The 17,500-nt window shown below is 45.6% G+C and overlaps 1 protein-coding gene across 1 annotated transcript in view; it reads right to left on the bottom strand.

Moving 5' to 3' along the window:
• Positions 1 to 17,500, bottom strand: part of kcng2 (potassium voltage-gated channel, subfamily G, member 2) — a gene marked incomplete at its 3' end in the record, with an annotated part of 29,434 nt that overhangs the window by 8,905 nt on the left and 3,029 nt on the right. The window contains exon 2 of the mRNA XM_079748985.1: positions 12,602 to 13,620. Coding sequence (XP_079605111.1) covers positions 12,602 to 13,486 — 885 coding nt within the window. The 5' untranslated portion in view covers positions 13,487 to 13,620. The remainder of the gene's footprint in view (positions 1 to 12,601; positions 13,621 to 17,500) is intronic.

Here is a 17,500-nt window from a genome sequence, read left to right as displayed (position 1 = left end):
TCAGAGTGTTATTAGTGTACGGTTTAGAAGTTAGTACTACGCACAGAGACCTCCTCAGAAAATGTGCATACTCCGAATGTTTTAATTTTTTAATTATCTAAGCCACTCGCATAAAATAATGTGAAGACTATATCTGAGTGTAAGCCACATACGTGATTAACTATTTACAAGTGCAAAAATGCCATCAAATTCTTTAATTTGGTGACCACTTGTTATTTATCCCGACAAAAGCCTCGTAAGGAAAGTTCCTCAGGTACTTTCTCGTAGATCGCACCATATTTCCCCGTCTTCGTTAAATGCAACTCACATTCTCTCCCATGATGGTCAGCAGCTCGCGGGTTTCACAGTTAACTACTCATGTTGATTTTGCTGCGTTGTCTCTGTTGTCTCTGAGACAACGCAACAACACCTCTACCCATGCCCCCGCCCCTGGAACCGTGAAGCAGTCTAATTGTATTTACATGAAAATGAAACCGCCAGTATGAAGGGTCTGAGAGGGTATATTGGGGAGCGAAATCAAGCCGTCAGTGTGAACACGCAGACCATGCCGGGAAAAAGGCTGGCATAAGACGGGCATATTTGACAATGTAAAAACATTTACGAGGTAACACATCAGTGATTGAGCCTATTTCCTATTATTGGCTCCTGAGACACATGGGCGGCATATGCAAGCACTCGAATCCAAAGCAGTGAATGATGTTTTTTCCAGCAGTGGTTGTTCTGCCAGAGAAAGTATAGCGGAGCTACCGAAACAGACACGCTCTATAACTGACGTGAGTGTGTAGTGGAGTACAAAGAGATGGAAACGGGTTTCCCTTGAAGTTATTATTCAGAAATGATTGTTCAAGTCATCAATCAAACATTATTTCTACACATTGTTATTATCTTTCTTGTGCTATTTAATGCAGGGATGGAGGGAAACCTTAAGATCAGAGTCTGGTCTGCCTGGATGCACGCGCACACATACACAAACATATTCCACATTTCCATTTGTTATAATCAGAATTGAATGTCTCAGACATACTGGTAGTTGATAAGATTGCACCTTTTCCTGTGTGTGTGGAACACAGGAAAAGGTACTCATCTCCCAAACACATGTATTTAGATATTGGATGTATTGATTGATGGATTGCTAAAATGCTCATCCTGCAAATCAAAACTGGCCCTAAGCCTCAACGGCAGGGGTCGTGAAACATCCTCTTTGTCAGGCCCGCCGCTCCCTATACGCAGAGTACACAGAGTGCGTAGGGCACCAAGTACCTGGGGGGGGGCACCAAAAAGTATGGTTTGTAAAAAAAAATAAAAAAATAAAAATAATTATTACATTATTGAATTAAAAAAATATATAAATTAGTTATGAAGAGGCCCACCGTTGTTTTTTCTTAATTGCATAACCTATCACTCAATTTCGGAAATTATATGTTTTTACCTAATATATAAAAAGAGGTTTCCCCCCCCCCCTGCTCGCGTAGGGCACCGAAACGGCCAGCAGCGGCCCTGCTCTTTGTACAGCTATATCAAATGTAATACCTTGAAATCATGTTTTTTCTGGCAATTCAGGATCTTACGAATGTAGATTATGGTATTATGGTAAAGGTATGTTGTTGAATTTGACCTGGAAATGACCCTAGCGTCATCACTTTGTATCTCAGAAAGAAAATAATACAACAATGTGTAGCATGTCATTTAATCTCAGTGATACAATCTATAATCAGCCTTGTGGGTCAGCCGTCACTGAAGGAGGTTGCTCAAGCACTGCCCTGTGACACGTAGAGTAGCTTATTCAATACTTTGATGCAGAAGAGCTTGGGTCAGCCAAACATGAATCTTTGACCCTGGACCCTCCATTGTACTCTCCAACTCTGAAACCATCACTATCATTTGAACACTTTATAATACACTTCACTACACCTCATTACATATTATTAATTATTACCACTGTGTTAGTTTTCTCTACTTACTATTATTTACTTTATTTAATTATTATTATTATTATTATTATTATTATTATTATTATTATTTATTACTGTGTCTATTGTGTCTATCTATTGATGCTGCGACTTATTTTTACTTATTTTCACTTATTTTTAGTTACATATTTTAATTTTTACTTGTCTTTATTTACTTTATCTTGTATTGTTGCTGCTATGTGGCTGTTGAGGAACCAAGCCTGTTCTCTTGTGTACCGATCCATCAAGGGATAACAGAATTGCGGCCCTGACACTAACTGACATTATTTGGAGCAACGCCATGCTTCCCATGGGTTGGGATTTACAACGTGACGTCCAAAGATTGGTAAACATTGCGTAGATCGACAGCAATCTCCATCATATAATCGTGATTGAGGATTACGGTTTTGAGTGTGATTTTCATAAAAAGCACAGTTACATAATGTAATGCAAATCTTCCTCTCTGTCTCTCTCTCCCTGTCTCTTTCTCTCTCTTTGCATCTCACTCTGTCTCACTCTGTCTCTCTCTCTCACTCTGTCTCTCTCTCTCTCTCTCTCTCTCTCTCTCTCTCTCTCTCTCTCTCTCTCTCTCTCTCTCTCTCTCTCAGCTGTAACAACTGGCTGTTTTTGTGTCTGTGTTAGTGTGTCTGTTAGTGATAATGAGCGTATGTGTGTGTTTGTTTGTGTGTGTGTGTGTGTGTGTGTGTTTACGTGTGTATGTACGTGAGTGAGTGTGAGCGTGTGTGTGTGTGCGTGAGCGTGTGTGTGTGTGCGTGAGCGTGTGTGTGTGTGTGTGTGTGTGTGTGTGTGTGTGTGTGTGTGTGTTATCATATGTATTTCTGTGTATCTGGAAACAGCAGCCATCCCCTTATGGCTGATTAATGGTCTAGAAACAAATTAACCAATTGGCGGGATGCGCTGTCATTTACGACTTTAAAAATTCTCCAATCTGCCTTTCCCTATGGAAGCACCACATTCCACCAACTTCTAGTCAGGATGGAGCCTCACGAGAACATCCTGATCTTGCTCCCAGTCCCCAATCTGTTTCTCTCACATATCACATGTTTTTTTGTCTGGGAGATTAAACCTGCTAGACCTTACTCCCCTACTTCCTGGAACGTCGGGATGAGTCTTTCAATTGTCTGTGTATCCAACATGCTCTTAGGCATGATGTATTCCAGATAACAATCCACACTGTTCATTAAAAGCAATGGAGTGGGTTCCAAGTGCTGGTGTAGCCTCCCTCGTAACAGATCAGTGACTCAGAGGTTCAGAGAGTTATTAGTGTAAGGTTTAGAAGTTAATTCATGTTTCAAAGATGTAGAAGAAGTTAATATAATTTATATTTGAGTTAATTTACTAGAAATGTATTTACAATGAGTCAGTTAATCATTTACATATTTATGTTACACAATTATTATTTACACATTTACATGTTTACATATTTACCACAGTCAGGATATTCTGTTGAATCTGCCTCTCTGATTCCCTCACGTTTACCTCAGTCTAAGTTCTAGCTTCTGATTGGTACCGCTTGAGAAAGTCATCCGTCTCCATCCTGCTGTTTATTCTCATAAAAAGTGATCCACCACCACATACCGAACCCTCACATTACATTAGTAATTGAGCTAACAAGTGATGACATCATTTGGCTGAGTGCCACGGGTGGAGCACAAAAATGGCAGGAAATCTGATTATGGCCAACGAATTGCCCGCCTCTACGTCATAGCAAATATATTCTAATGTTATGACCGACCATAACTTGAACCGAACCATATGCGCTCACTGATGTCAGGTGTACCATCAGGTAGGAGTGGGGCCACAGCGTAATGGTGTCATTGTGCTCCAATCGCTGCCTTAAGAGTCGACGTGCTGCCGTTTGCGATGGAGCGAGCAACAGATGTCTCCCTTGTCACTCAAGCGTATGCTGTGTGGCAAAAGCCTTGGGAGCTGGAAGTCATCCAGAAGTCCTTGGCAACGAGACGCAGACACGACTCTGAAAGGAAATTCAACCCTGGTTTGGAAAGCCTCACGCACACACTTTGCTTCTCTAAGTCCCAACCTGTACCCGGGGAGGAGAGTATTAGAGATAGCTTTGTGGTAATAATTCACACCGTTTGTGGATTAGCACTGCTTTAGCGCACAAAACCAATAGGAGATTATCCCTCGGCGGTGAGTCTTTTACTGCTACCAATGGGGTTTTGGCCTTATGGACAACATTGAGTTCACTTCCAAGATCTTTTTTGGATGTGATGATGATGTGGTGGAGTGTTTACGACTCCCCTGGGGGCGGAAGGAGAAGGGATGTAAAGGGAAGAGTAAGGTGAATAACTGGGGGAGGGGGAACTCATCGATCGCTTGATCCCATCATCAAACACCAGTCACCATGAAGGCTTTTTAAGGTCTGCTCTGTAACTCTGCACACCAGGGCGCCTCTCTGTCCAGAGTGAGCCCCCTCTCTGTCCAGAGTTAGCCTGCCTCTCTGTCCAGAGTGAGTCCCCTCTCTGTCCAGAGTGAGCCGCCTCTCTGTCCAGAGTGAGCCCCCTCTCTGTCCAGAGTGAGCCCCCTCTCTGTCCAGAGTGAGCCCCCTCTCTGTCCAGAGTTAGCCTGCCTCTCTGTCCAGTTAGCCTACTTAGTTGTGTCGACAAAAGAGCGGATAAAATATACAAAATACCTGAAAGCTGTCCAATGGACTCTCTGGTCATCATAGCTTTTTATAGCTTTCCCTCAATTATACTGAGGAAAATAGATAGTCTACAATACGCCATCTGGGTAAACAAGACCTTATACTCTTCATGAAATTTTATTCTGGGGCATTTGGTTAGATTTCTATACAACATTATATCGGGAGGGAAATGCAGGATCCTTACAGAAGCGTTGAACATTAAAACTAAATTATGTGTTGGTATGTCACAGTTCATTCTACCGTTTATCTTGTTATTGTGCCCCCCTGTATGTTTAACAACTTCCTTCCCTTGTGCATACCAAGGGCGGAGGCCGCTACACTTGGAAGATGTTGGCGACTAAGAGTCCAAAGTTGTTATTTGTGCATGTGATGCCTCTAAAAATACGCAGGTAATCAGGGGAAAATGTATTGTTAATCCCTGGATACGGGCATTGGCGCTAAAGTGATCGTTTAATTAGTTTGATTACCAGTGTAGAAGCGGACTTCAGCCAGGGCTCAGGTAATTAGCTCGCCCCTCTGGCTCATGGCAGCGAGGGCTGACGGGTGATCCGGGGGGGGGGGGGTGGGTGGCCGCAGCAAAGTGCTGCGCTCCTAATTAGTGCTGGCCTCGCGCCAGATGAACTATAGGGTCTCCACGCCGGCCAGAGTGTTTAGCCCTGTTAGCGCCGGTGCTCGACACTCACAACAGAAAAGAGCGCTTCAATGAACAGCCTTTGGACGACTCGACGCTGACAGGAGACAGGCGCAAAACAACCGCCCCCCTCCACGCCCCTGCGGAGGACAGAGGGGGTTGGGGTGGGTGGTGGTAGAGGGTGGGGTATTGGATGGGGGGGGGGGGCAGATCAAGTGAGTCCCACTGAGACACAGTAGAGGCGTGTGCTGTGTCTCTCCCCCCCCACCACCGCCTCCCTTCAGCGGAGAGCGAGGGGGAGGGGGAGGGGGGTTTCACGGGGAGTTTTATCTGCTAATTGAAAATTAAAATGAGGAGATGCAGCGAGCGCACACTTTTTGTTGCCTCTGATTTATTCAGCCCTCTTTGAAGCTCCTCGGCTCTGCGAGGACGCGCCGCGCACACACGCTCCCAAACACACGGCGCACACACCCGAGGGATGCGCGATAACTTACGGGATTGTAGGGGAGGCCGGTGAGTGTGTGTGTGTGTGGCGTGTGTGTGTGTGCCTGGGCTGGATAAAGCCCCGAGGTGAGGGCCTAAGAAGGTCCTCCGAAGTGTCAGAGGCTCGGGCCGTGGGGCGCTGTCGACGGATCAGCAGATGGATCTAAAAGAGGGAATGATGAGAGAGCAGAGGACCTATTGACTCAGATGAGTCTCACATCCAACAGGATATGTGTGGGGGCTTGTGAGAGTTGAATGTTCAAAGAGTGCGACCGAGGTCACACCTTTTTCCCATTTGGTTTGAATTAACAAGGAATGTTTTGGCTGGTTGTTTTGCAATTAATTGGATTCCAGGTTAAGCTACTTTGCTGTTTACATAACAACACTGGGAAAATATATCGGAGCTCTCTTGGAAAATCTGTTTTCGTAGAAATTGCAAGACGGAGTGTAGTGCAATTTAAGGGCTCTCTTTTTCATGAAAGCGGCATGCTTTGCCCAAGTTGAACATCAGATGTTCACGATGAACGTATACACAGTATATAGTTTATAGTATATATGATATGATATATACAGTATATGTAGGAACAGTAATATTTTGTAGCATGAAACAGAAATTAGAATGTGACTGTAATGCTGAATATACATCTGCTTTTCATAGCCTCCATCTCATCGACTGGTCTGGTGGAAGGTTTTATAAACAAGCTGACTGTACCCCAAAAACAGGATTACGTTTCATGGCTCATTTGCATAATCATCTTTTTATCTGACAATAATGAGCTTATTTTATATTCCTCTCTGGAAGTGGAGCACGTTTATAATGAATTACAATTAGAAAAATAAACAACTCTGAGGGATTTTTGCAAACGGGGAAACTGAAGTGATGATTGGAGGACACACCCGTACAAATATAAATATTGATTATTCTTCCTGAGGCTGCTTGTAAAGTGTGTGTTCAGTCTCACGGGCACATGGTAGACTGCATACTCCACATGGAGGCTAAATAATGTGCAGGGGAAGATGACTTTTATGTCAACGTCGCCATGATTTATAAACAACAATCAGTGTGTGCTGGAGGATCCCACCTGAACTAGCTGAACTCCATGAGATACATGTAAGTTGACTTTAATTCTACTTCGATTCCACTGGAGCTAATTAACGATTTACAACAAAGAGTTGTTCTTATGGGAAACATGTTGAATGGTTAAAACCACAACAGATCGTAAGCTTAAGCTTAAGGAAGCTTAAGTGTTCTTTGCATTTCATTTAGTTGTGTTGTTGCTTATGAAAATGATTAGAATTTCCTTTGCCATTTTTTTTCAAACATGTATGGAAATTACATTTAAAAAACGAAACTGGCAACGTTTACCGCATTTCTTTTAGGTCAAAAATCCACAGAGCATGAATGACGAGAATCCCTTGTTCTCAGGACCAAGACGAAGCAGCCAATCATGGAAGATACTGGATGTTTAGCCTGCTTGGTCTCTTCACATACAGCGGGGACAGCTATTTGGATCAAAACCTGGAATGACTTGGCTGGCCAGAAGTATTTAGAAGGTGCATTAATCAGAATTTACTATCAAATAGCTCTGGATAGAAGGACCTTCGACTCTGAATGACTAAAATGTAAATGTATCTATTTCTGGCCAAATGGATCTCTGGGTGACCTGAATATATGGGAGTCCACAGCTGTCAGTGGTTGAGGATCTTGAAGGATCAAACATCAGTGCCTCTGCAGTGAACATCACTGCTTGCCTTTTCCCGGCGCTCCTCGGCTGGTGGATGTACTTGCACAGGCCACTTTGATACAAGAGAGCCGATACCCAGAGCAGTGTCCTCACGTAACCAATGTCCTTCTGGATTTAACCAGGGAGGAAATGGGGTGAAATGGCCTCTGCACTACCCTGATCGCATGGCGTTGAGAACCACTCTCGCCACCGTACTCTGAGCACTTCCAGTGTATAATGTCATCTGAAGCGGACACAAAGGCGTAAAGGGAATCGAGTCACGTGCATGTTGATACACACACCGTCACTCCGATGATGGCTGTACCTGGTAGATCCACGACACTAAGATATCTCACACCTATCTCTCAGCCACCTTCAACACTCAAGTCACTACTCTTGATGGTGGGGGGAGAGAGAGAGAGAGAGAGAGAGAGAGAGAGAGAGAGAGAGAGAGAGAGAGAGAGAGAGAGAGAGAGAGAGAGAGAGAGAGAGAGAGAGAGAGAGAGAGAGAGAAAAAAAACCTGATCTGGTGAGGTTTAACAAAAGGATACTTAAACTGTATGTTGAGTTTTATTTTTATATGCCAGTCGTATTCCATTTTTGTGTTGACATTGAATGCATAGATATGCACATGTGCGTTTCTATTCTCCAGGGATCAATGGATAAGGGGGCTCATGCTATCTCATTGTGACCAGAAAGCTATGCACGATCTGCAGTGCACCAGAGAAACCCAGGAAGAATGCCCAGAATTTGATCTTCTTCCCTTTGGGCTCGCTGCTTTTCCTTTTACCTCTTTCATCTTTTATTTTGGGTTCAAATACATTACAATGCTAATTATTTCATGCGTTTCAACGCACCCTACATAGTGTGTGTATGTGTGTCTCTCGCTGGCTCCGGCATTATTTCGATCCTAAGGTTGCGCTGTGCCGTCGACTCCTCTTCCCTCTTGATTAGATTGGTGAAATGGGTCGGTAAGCCCTCTATTGATAAGAATTACTCCAGCAGTGGTCCAATCAAATTGCCTACATTTCTGTAAAGCCTAACTAGGATTCAATATATCATATATAGTGATGTGGCCCACTCATTGTAAAGCATGGTATCTGTTTCAACCTAACTGAGTTTACAGAGCAGCATGCCCATTTCATTGAAATTCAAAGTCCAGTTTTTCTCTCAACTCTTGCTCAACAGCACTTTAGGCTGTCTTGGTCCCATTGGTTATTTGGTTGATCCAATTGAAGTCTTTCGATACAACCGGTCTTTACAGCTTCCTTTCCAAATACCATAACACCATTTTTGTCGACGTCTCAAGTGCTAGGCCACACATAAGAAAATCAAATCAAATCAAATCTATTGTCATTACATACATTCCCACACATTCATTTCATACATACATCCCAATGATGAATAAAATAGATGTAGCTCAATAGCTAAAATAGCTAAAAGACCATAACATAATATGCGTATATGCACTGAATAAAAAATACATTTAAAATGCTCTAATAAATAGATAAAGTGCAACAGATTAAAAATTATTTAAAGTGATGTGTGCAAGTCCAGTGAGTCCAGTGAGGAGATCTAGGACGCTGGTGTGTTGAGCACCCTGACAGCTTGATGCAGGAAGCTGTTCAGCAGCCTGGTGGTGGATCATCTTGTGCTGCGATAGCGCTTCTTGGAGGGTAGGAGCTGAAAGAAGCTGTTCAGAGGGTGAGAGGGGTCTCTCACTTTTTTCTGGGCCCTATTCCTGCAGCAGCTCAGGAGTATGTCCTGGACAGAGGTAAGTGAGGCTCCAATGACCTTTTCTGCTGTTCTCACCACTCTCTGCAGGGCCTTTTTGTCCGCCGCACTGCAGCTGGAGAACCAGGTAGAGATGGCGTACGCCAGCTGCCCCCCTGTAGAATGTGGTGAGGATGCTGGAAGGTAGTGAGGCCTGTTGGAGTTTCCTCAGGAAGTACAGTCTCTGTTGGGCTCGCTTCACTAGTCCAGTGGTGTTTTTGGACCAAGAAAGGTTGTCAGAGATCTGTACTCCCAGGAACTTGATGTTCTCCACCTTTTCCACTTCAAGATTGCTGATGCAGAGGGGTGCGTGCTTTGGTTGTGATCTACAGAAGTCCACGATCATTTCCTTGGTCTTTTCCGCATTGAGCACCAGGTTCTTTCCTCTGCACCAGATCTCAAACAGGTTGACCTTCTCTCTGTAACTGGATTCCTCTTTTTTGTGAATGAGACCCACAACTGTAGTGTCGTCTGCAAACTTAACGATCATGTTGTTCTTGTGCCTTGGCACACAGTCATGAGCAGGGTGTACAGCAGTGGACTGAGCACAAAACCCTGGGGGGATCCTGTACTCAGTGTGATGGATTTGGAGATGTTTTTCCCAACACGAACTGACTGCGGTCGCTCCAACAGGAAATCCAGTATCCAGTGACAGAGGGTGGGGTTTAGGCCCAGGAGGAGAAGTTTCTCCATCAGTCACTGCGGCATGATGGTGTTAAATGCAGAGCTGAAGTCAACATACAGGATTCTAGCATAGGTGTCTCTCTGTTCTAGATGGGTGAGTACTGTATGCAGGGTGGTGGATATCACATCCTTTGTGGAGCAGTTTGAGCGGTAGGCATACTGATGTGGATCCAGTGATGCAGGTAGGCTGGGTGTGATGTGTGGTTTGATTAACTGTTCAAAACACTTCATCACTATTGGGGTCAATGCGACAGGACGATAGTCATTTAGACAGGACACAGCAACTGGAACGATGATGGATGTTTTGAAGCATCTGGGTACTGTGGCTTGACAGAGAGAGATGTTGAAAATGTCTGTTACGACATCTGTCAGCTCATCAGCACAGGCTTGGAGCGCCCTCCCCGGGACGTTGTCCGGGCCGGCTGCTTTCCGAGGGTTGGTCTTGGCCAGGGTTCTCCTTGTGTCGGCTGGGCTGATGAACACAGGTGGCTGACCGGATGGAGGGGAGAGCCCACCTCTCATTGGCCCCCCTGGTGCCTCAAACCGGGCAAAAAAGTCATTGAGTCTGTCTGGGAGAGAAACATCACTGTCCTCAATCCTCTGCCTGGTCTTGTACTGAGTGATTTGTTGACTCCCCTGCCGCATTTGCCTGGTGTTTCCTGTGCTACAGAGCTTCTCCTGGATTTACCCTGCATGGCGTCTTTTTCGCTGCTCTGATCCCTCTGGAGAGAGCTGATCTGGCTGAGCAGAGAGCGGCCTTGTCTCCTCCTCTGTACGCAGCTTCCTGAGCCTTTGACAGCTGACGTACCTCAGCAGTCATTCAGTGTTTTTGGTTGTTACGTACTATATAGGTCTTCATCTCAGTAACATCCTCTGTGCACTTGGCAATGTAGCCCATCACCATTTCAGCATATTCCTCAATGTTAATGTTGATGTGATGCTCACCGTGAGATGCTGCTATTTTAAAAATCTCCCAGTCAGTGCATTTAAAACAGTCCTGCAGCGCTGAGACTGCTCCATCTGGCCACACCCTGATGTGTGACTGGGTTGCCCTGGCCCGTATCAGCCTGGGTTTGTAAGCTGGAACCAGCAGCACAGATTTATGGTCTGAAAGGCCAAGATGGGGTTGAGGAATGGCCTTGTATGCCTCAGCAGTGTTGGAATAGACCAGATCAAGTATATTTGCTCCTATTGTTTTAAAGTCCACAAACTGCTTGAATCTGGGGAGCACAGTTTTTAAGCTAATGTGGTTGAAGTCTCCTGCAACAACCACAAAGCTGTCCGGGTGTTTTTCTCAACAGTGCGTTGAAGACATCATAGCCTACAGGGGGTGGAGTACCTCGTTAGCTTTGGCGCTGGAACTAGGGGCTATGTAAACAGCTACTACAATCACACTGGTGAATTCCCTTGTCCGACAGATCACGATTGAAAATTCCACCAGTTCAGGGCAGTGTTGAGCCACCGACGTAGCTTTTACACACGTCTTTGTTGATATAAATGCATAGCCCCCCGCCTCTGCTCTTACCGGAGCTCGCTGCGTTTCTGTCCGCTCTGAAGAGTGTTGTTCCCTTTAGCCTCGTCCGGAATGTTTTCATGTAACCAGGACTCTAAAAATAAGTAGACAGCAGTCTCTCCATACCTTGCGTGATCCTCTCAGCAGACGGAGCTCATCCAGTTTGTTTTCGAGGGATCGGATGTTGGAGAGTAGGATTGTCGGCACTGCTGGTCTGGTGGGGTTAGCTTTTAGCCTAGCTTTGATGCCAGCCCTCTTTCCCTGCTTCGGTTTACGTCCACCCCGTCTCTGCTGCTTCCTCCTCCGGGTAGTTGCGGGCGCAGTGTCCGCTAGTATCCTGTGTTTGCGTAGTGTGTCCAGATGCCAGCGAATGCCAGCGATGTTACTCACTTGCAATGTCCTAATGTTTAATAGTGTTTCCCTGTCATAAACTACGTTCGTAGGATGTCTCACACTCAGACACTCACAGATCTCAAGAGTGGCCGCTGCGATCTGCGCCATTCGTCCTTTCTAAACAATGCCAAAGTCAAACGCAACGGGTTTGAAAAATGAAAAACATACAATTGCATTCACTACTTTTATACAATATGCATATTTCTACCAGTTGCAGCTGAGATCAGTCAGATATTTAGATGAGATGGGTAGGCGAGATTCGAGAGTTAGGTGATGAGGTGATTCTCTGAGATTTAGTCCATCTTGTGATTTCAGCCTTTGAAATGCCTTTTATAAAGAGCATGCTTTACTGTCAGACTACGGACGTCCTTGACCTCAGTTAAGAATTACAATTATTAGTCTAAATCTGGAAAACTTGATTGACTTCATCAACATTACTCAAGGCACTTTAATCCCTGTGGCTCTTAACAGAAGGATATAGGATCCCAGCCCGCCATGAACAGAGGGGTATAGGGTCCCAGCCCGCCATGAACAGAGGGGTATAGGGTCCCAGCCCGCCATGAACAGAGGGGTATAGGGTCCCAGCCCGCCATGAACAGAGGGGTATAGGGTCCCAGCCCGCCATGAACAGAGGGGTATAGGGTCCCAGCCTGCCGTCCCTAAAGATTGACTCATCAGAATTGTTCATTCAACATTAACAGCGTGTGTTTATGACAATGAGCCATCAACGTGAGATCACGGGGCGGTTCACTAGCAGAGACTCACCCTCTCCTCTTCCTCCCGGAGGTCGGGCATGGTGCTGATGCACAGCGTGATGGCGGTGATGGCCACGAACACCACCGACAGGCAGGCGAACACCTTCCCCGGGACCCCCGAGTGCGGGTTCTCCACCATGTCCCGCAGCTGCCGCATGCAGCCCCCTCCCTGGCCCTCCTCCTCCTGGACGGCCCCGGCCCCGGCCGGCCCCACCACCACCACCACCGCCGCCGTCCCCGCCCCGGCCCCGGGCGTGGCCCCCGGCGGGGACGGCTCCTCCTCGCCGGACGGGGACGCGCCCGTCAGCTCGGCGGCGGCGGCGGCCTCCTCCTCCTCCTCCAGCCGCCGCTGCTCCTTGTACTCCTCCTGCCGGAGGCGCAGCTTGCGCAGGCAGCACCAGTCCAGGCTCTGCTCCTCCACGCCCCAGTAGAGCAGCTCCTCCTGGAAGGACAGGGCGCACATCTCCCGCAGCAGCCGCAGCTTGCCGGCCGCCAGGAAGGTGACGATGGTGCGGAAGGCCGACGGGCTGCGGTCGAAGAAGTACTCGTTGCGCCGGCCGTCGTAGTCGTCGCACACCGCCATGATCTCCGCCTCGCTGCTGCAGCCGCGCAGACGGCCCAGCCGCGTCAGGGGGAACTCGTCCAGCGTGGACCAGGGGATGCGGTACTTGATGCCGCCCACGTTGATGATGGCCGAGGGGGAGGCCGAGTCGTCTCCGGGGTGGTCATCGCGCGGGGGGTGGCGCTGCTGGGGCTGGAGCAGCAGCAGCTGGGCCCGCTTGTAGTACAGGCCCTTCTTGGAGCTCACCTCCTGGGGGTTGTCCGGGGGGTTGAAGTGGAAGCTGGTGAACTGGTGCTCCGTGCTGCCAGCCAGGAAGGCCACCTCCTGGTACATCCCTGCTACGGGGGGGTCAGCGGTGGTGGCGGTGACAGTCGGGACGGGTGGAGAAGAGGCTCACTGCTCGGGTGGGGAGGGCTTCACGCCGTGGGTGGGATGAGCGGGAACCCCGTCAGCCTTCCAGCGATACTCTGTGGGACAGAACAGACAGTGGGATCAGAGCCAGAACTTACACTGAGCTCGCCACAGCACTTGTGTTCCCACAGGATCCCGTGGGAATGGTATGGGCTGAGACGCCTTCGGCCGATACAAAGACAAATACAGCATCCAACACCAACACCAGGCCAAAACACTTTTTATGTCTTCCGTCAAAGTAACTGTCACAAAGATTGTCACAAAAAGAACCAGTCGATCTCAAACCACAAGAAGAACCACAAACAAAAACATTTGAAAGACAATTCAAATGTGCTATTTATTATATTACATTTGAATTGTGTTTAAATTAATTTGTTTGAGATTCTTCTTGTTCGACGCATCGCCAAAACAAGAATGAATAAATGAACAAATTAAAGATATCATTCACAATAAGAGATCAGGTCTAGCAAGGATTATACATTTTTTTAATATAGGTAAGAGATTAATATATTTTTATTTTTTTATGATGTTGAATAAATAAAATAAATTTCGATTAAAAAGGAGGAAGGCTGTTTTACTGCCTTTCTCCTTCTCCCTTAAAATTCAGGGTTCCTTTAGTTGATGTCCCAATTTCTGATATGAATAGCGTTCAATGGTGAATGCAGGGATTAAATATTGATTAACTATGATTTGTGTATGCTTCTGACGCTCCGATGAGCTCAACGTCTTTCATCAACGTCGACAGCCACGCGTCGAACAAATTACAACCTAACAGTGGAAAATTACACGCTGCAAAGAAGATTGGGGCACAACCATCACAGGCAGTGTAGAAATGATTGAACCTTGAAGGCAATTTAAAGCAGTGCAGCCACGGATGGCAAACTGACAGTTTGAGAGAGAGAGAGAGAGAGAGAGAGAGAGAGAGCGAGAGAGAGGGTAAATATGGAGAAAGATTTGCGGGAGGAAGAGGGAACAAAGTTTCAGCAGAAGTACAGCCAGTCTCCTCAAAAATAGATCCCTCTACATCTCAAGACATGACATTAACTCCAGGGAATGCAGCATCACATGAAGGTATACATTTTTATTCCCCCGTATATGTGTTTTGAATATTGTATTTGGATTTTGAATGCTTTGTAAAGCATTTTCAACAACCCCAACATAATGGAAAGTGATTATCAGAACATGATTGATCATGATCATAATGGTTTGCTTCCACAATCATTTTATCTTCAGGTTTTTTGTTTAAAAATAAAAAAGAAGCCTTAAACCTCAATAAAATCTTAGTGGAACCAAATGCATGGTCCCGCCAGCACTATAGTGTATTCAATAGTCCATTTGCCAAAGCAACTCTCTCCGTTCTGCTGAAGGCCCCCCTAACCCACAGCATTCCCAGGGCATCACCATAGCTTCGGAACGCTGCGTCAAACTCTGGTTTTATGGAGTACCCCGGGGCAGGCTCCACTTTAGCACTACAGCTCTCTACACAAGTTGACGCTATATATATATTATATATAGATTGTCTGATGTGCTGTACCATAATCACCTTGTGATCACCTTATTTACATATAAATACATTAAAATGCTAATTAGTTCATGTGTTTCAACGCACCCTACATCGTTTCTGTATGTGTGTCTCTCGATGGCTCCAGCACTATTTAGATCCTAGCGTTCCCTGGTTCAATCGACCATTGCCCTCTAGATTAGATTGATGAAAGGGATCAGTAAGAAAGCATTGGTCTAATCAAATTGCCTCAATTTCTGTAAACCTTAATTAGGATTCAATATATCATGCATGGTGATGTGGTCCAATATCTATGATATAGTGGATGGTCCAGAGTGGCATCTCCATGAAGGATGCTGGTGGTGGGAGACATTTGACCCGGCCCCCCCCCCCCACTGCCTCGGCCTGGGGGGGGTGTCACCACGCCACTGACGCACCGCAGCCAAATGTAGTCCAAGGCCGCCTTCACCAACCACCCCTCTACGATCATACGTATCTACACAGCCATGTGACGCAGACTCCCAGACTACCCCACGTCTCTGATCTCCGCTTTGGAATTCAATACAGGATTGTGTTATGGATGGAAACCTTTAGAGTCTTTTAAAACACTTTTAATGGACGTTTTATCAGAGTGCTGTCCTTGCTTCACTTCTTGTTTTTAATGCGCTTTATGGTTAATTGTTCTTTGATGAATTTGTTTTATATATTATTTAACTTCATTGTACTTCAACTCTTGTTTGCACCCAGCAAAAATGAGACCTTTGTCTCTATTGTCTCTCATATAAATAAAATACTCAAAATACTGCAGCCTGCCTGTTCATATCGTGTCCAGAGAGATGATCCTTATGTTCAGCAGAAACACAACGCTGTGTAAAGGCAATGGCTATGGTAATGCAGAGATATCATGTGAGACTAGAGCTACTTTGATAGCAAATCTTTGCCACAAAGACAGAGCCAGAGAGAGTGAGAGTGAGAGTAAGAGTAAGAGTGAGAGTGAGAGAGAGAGAGAGAGAGAGAGAGAGAGAGAGAGAGAGTGAGAGTGAGAGTGAGAGAGAGAGAGAGAGAGAGAGAGAGAGTGGTATCCGTCACAGTGTGTGGCTGTATTTAGTGGCCAGTCGTTTTGAACGCACTAGTTTACCAGGTTGTTGATATCTCACAAACGTTCAGCAAAGTGTCTCAGACAGAAACAGCTTATTGACCATGACAGTGCACCCTGGGGTGCCCTGAGATGCACAATGGAAATGAATTCAGCTTGTGTCAGGGTTTCCAAGGGAATTTGAGAAGACTATGGTGGCAGACCACCATAGCCTATTGGGCACCATTTTGATGCCCAATAGGAGCAGGAGTAAGACAAGATTTGAATAAACACAGTTATGTGTTTATGGGTATGAGATGTGATTCCTGGCCTCATAGAGATAAGAAAGCTGGAGATATGGAGGGATAAAGTATTCAAATCCCAGCACATATTTTTATACTGCATTGTCTGCAGGAATATAATTGGCACTTTTGATCGAAAGGTGGAGTCAAAAGGTTGGCCAATGCAAATGTATACAAGTCTATGCATACGGCATATTACTACTGCATTGGGGCTTTACGGTTGGGATTCTGAGCACGTTCTTCCTAGATCTTAGTGACCTAGAATGATCTGCATATACTCTCATGTCTGTTGTTGACGAGAGGGAATCAATGGAATAATATTAACATTTGACTGTATTATTTCCTTTTAGAAAGGTCACTTTTTCCCAACATTCATACAAACATTTACCACAGACTGGACACATGAAGTTAACATTAACCTCAAATACATGTCGTTGATGAGTAGGTTGGCCGTGTTTCTAAAGTTACAGGTAAACATACTGCAGCTTAATCCTGATCTTACTTTAGTAATCAAACCAATGACCTTTGCGTGTCTCGGTGTGAAAATAAATATGAATCAGAGATAGAGCGAATACAGAGGAGACCATTTCAAAACAAACCAAACACACACACATATGAGCATTCAGTCCACTGCCCCTCCACTATGAGATTACACACACACACACGAGCATTCAGTCCACTGCCCCTCCACTATGAGATTACACACACACACATATGAGCATTCAGTCCACTGCCCCTCCACTATGAAATGATCAAGTTGCAACTGAGTAAACAAACTCGTTTTAACTGGGTGTTTTTTACATTCAAATAAAACCAATAATGACATTTAAAAAGTAATGAATACAACATGATCATCTTAGCAGTAACTTGTGCTACACGGTCGACTTGGAAAGGGAATTAAATCATGCGTAGTGAGTCGGTAGGGCTATCCCTGAAACAACCACACAAGCCCACATCACATTTCAAAGTGAAACATCACTTTATTCCTGGAAGGACTTATAAATAAAACAGTCCCATTTAATCTACACCATCTTGTGGCATATGAGGATATGGGAGCT

The sequence above is a fragment of the Pollachius pollachius genome (genome assembly GCF_949987615.1).
Source record: "Pollachius pollachius genome assembly, chromosome: 13".
Classification (NCBI taxonomy): domain Eukaryota; kingdom Metazoa; phylum Chordata; class Actinopteri; order Gadiformes; family Gadidae; genus Pollachius; species Pollachius pollachius.
The sequence above is the reverse complement of the archived record's forward strand: the minus strand, read 5'-3'. Positions and strand labels throughout refer to the sequence as shown.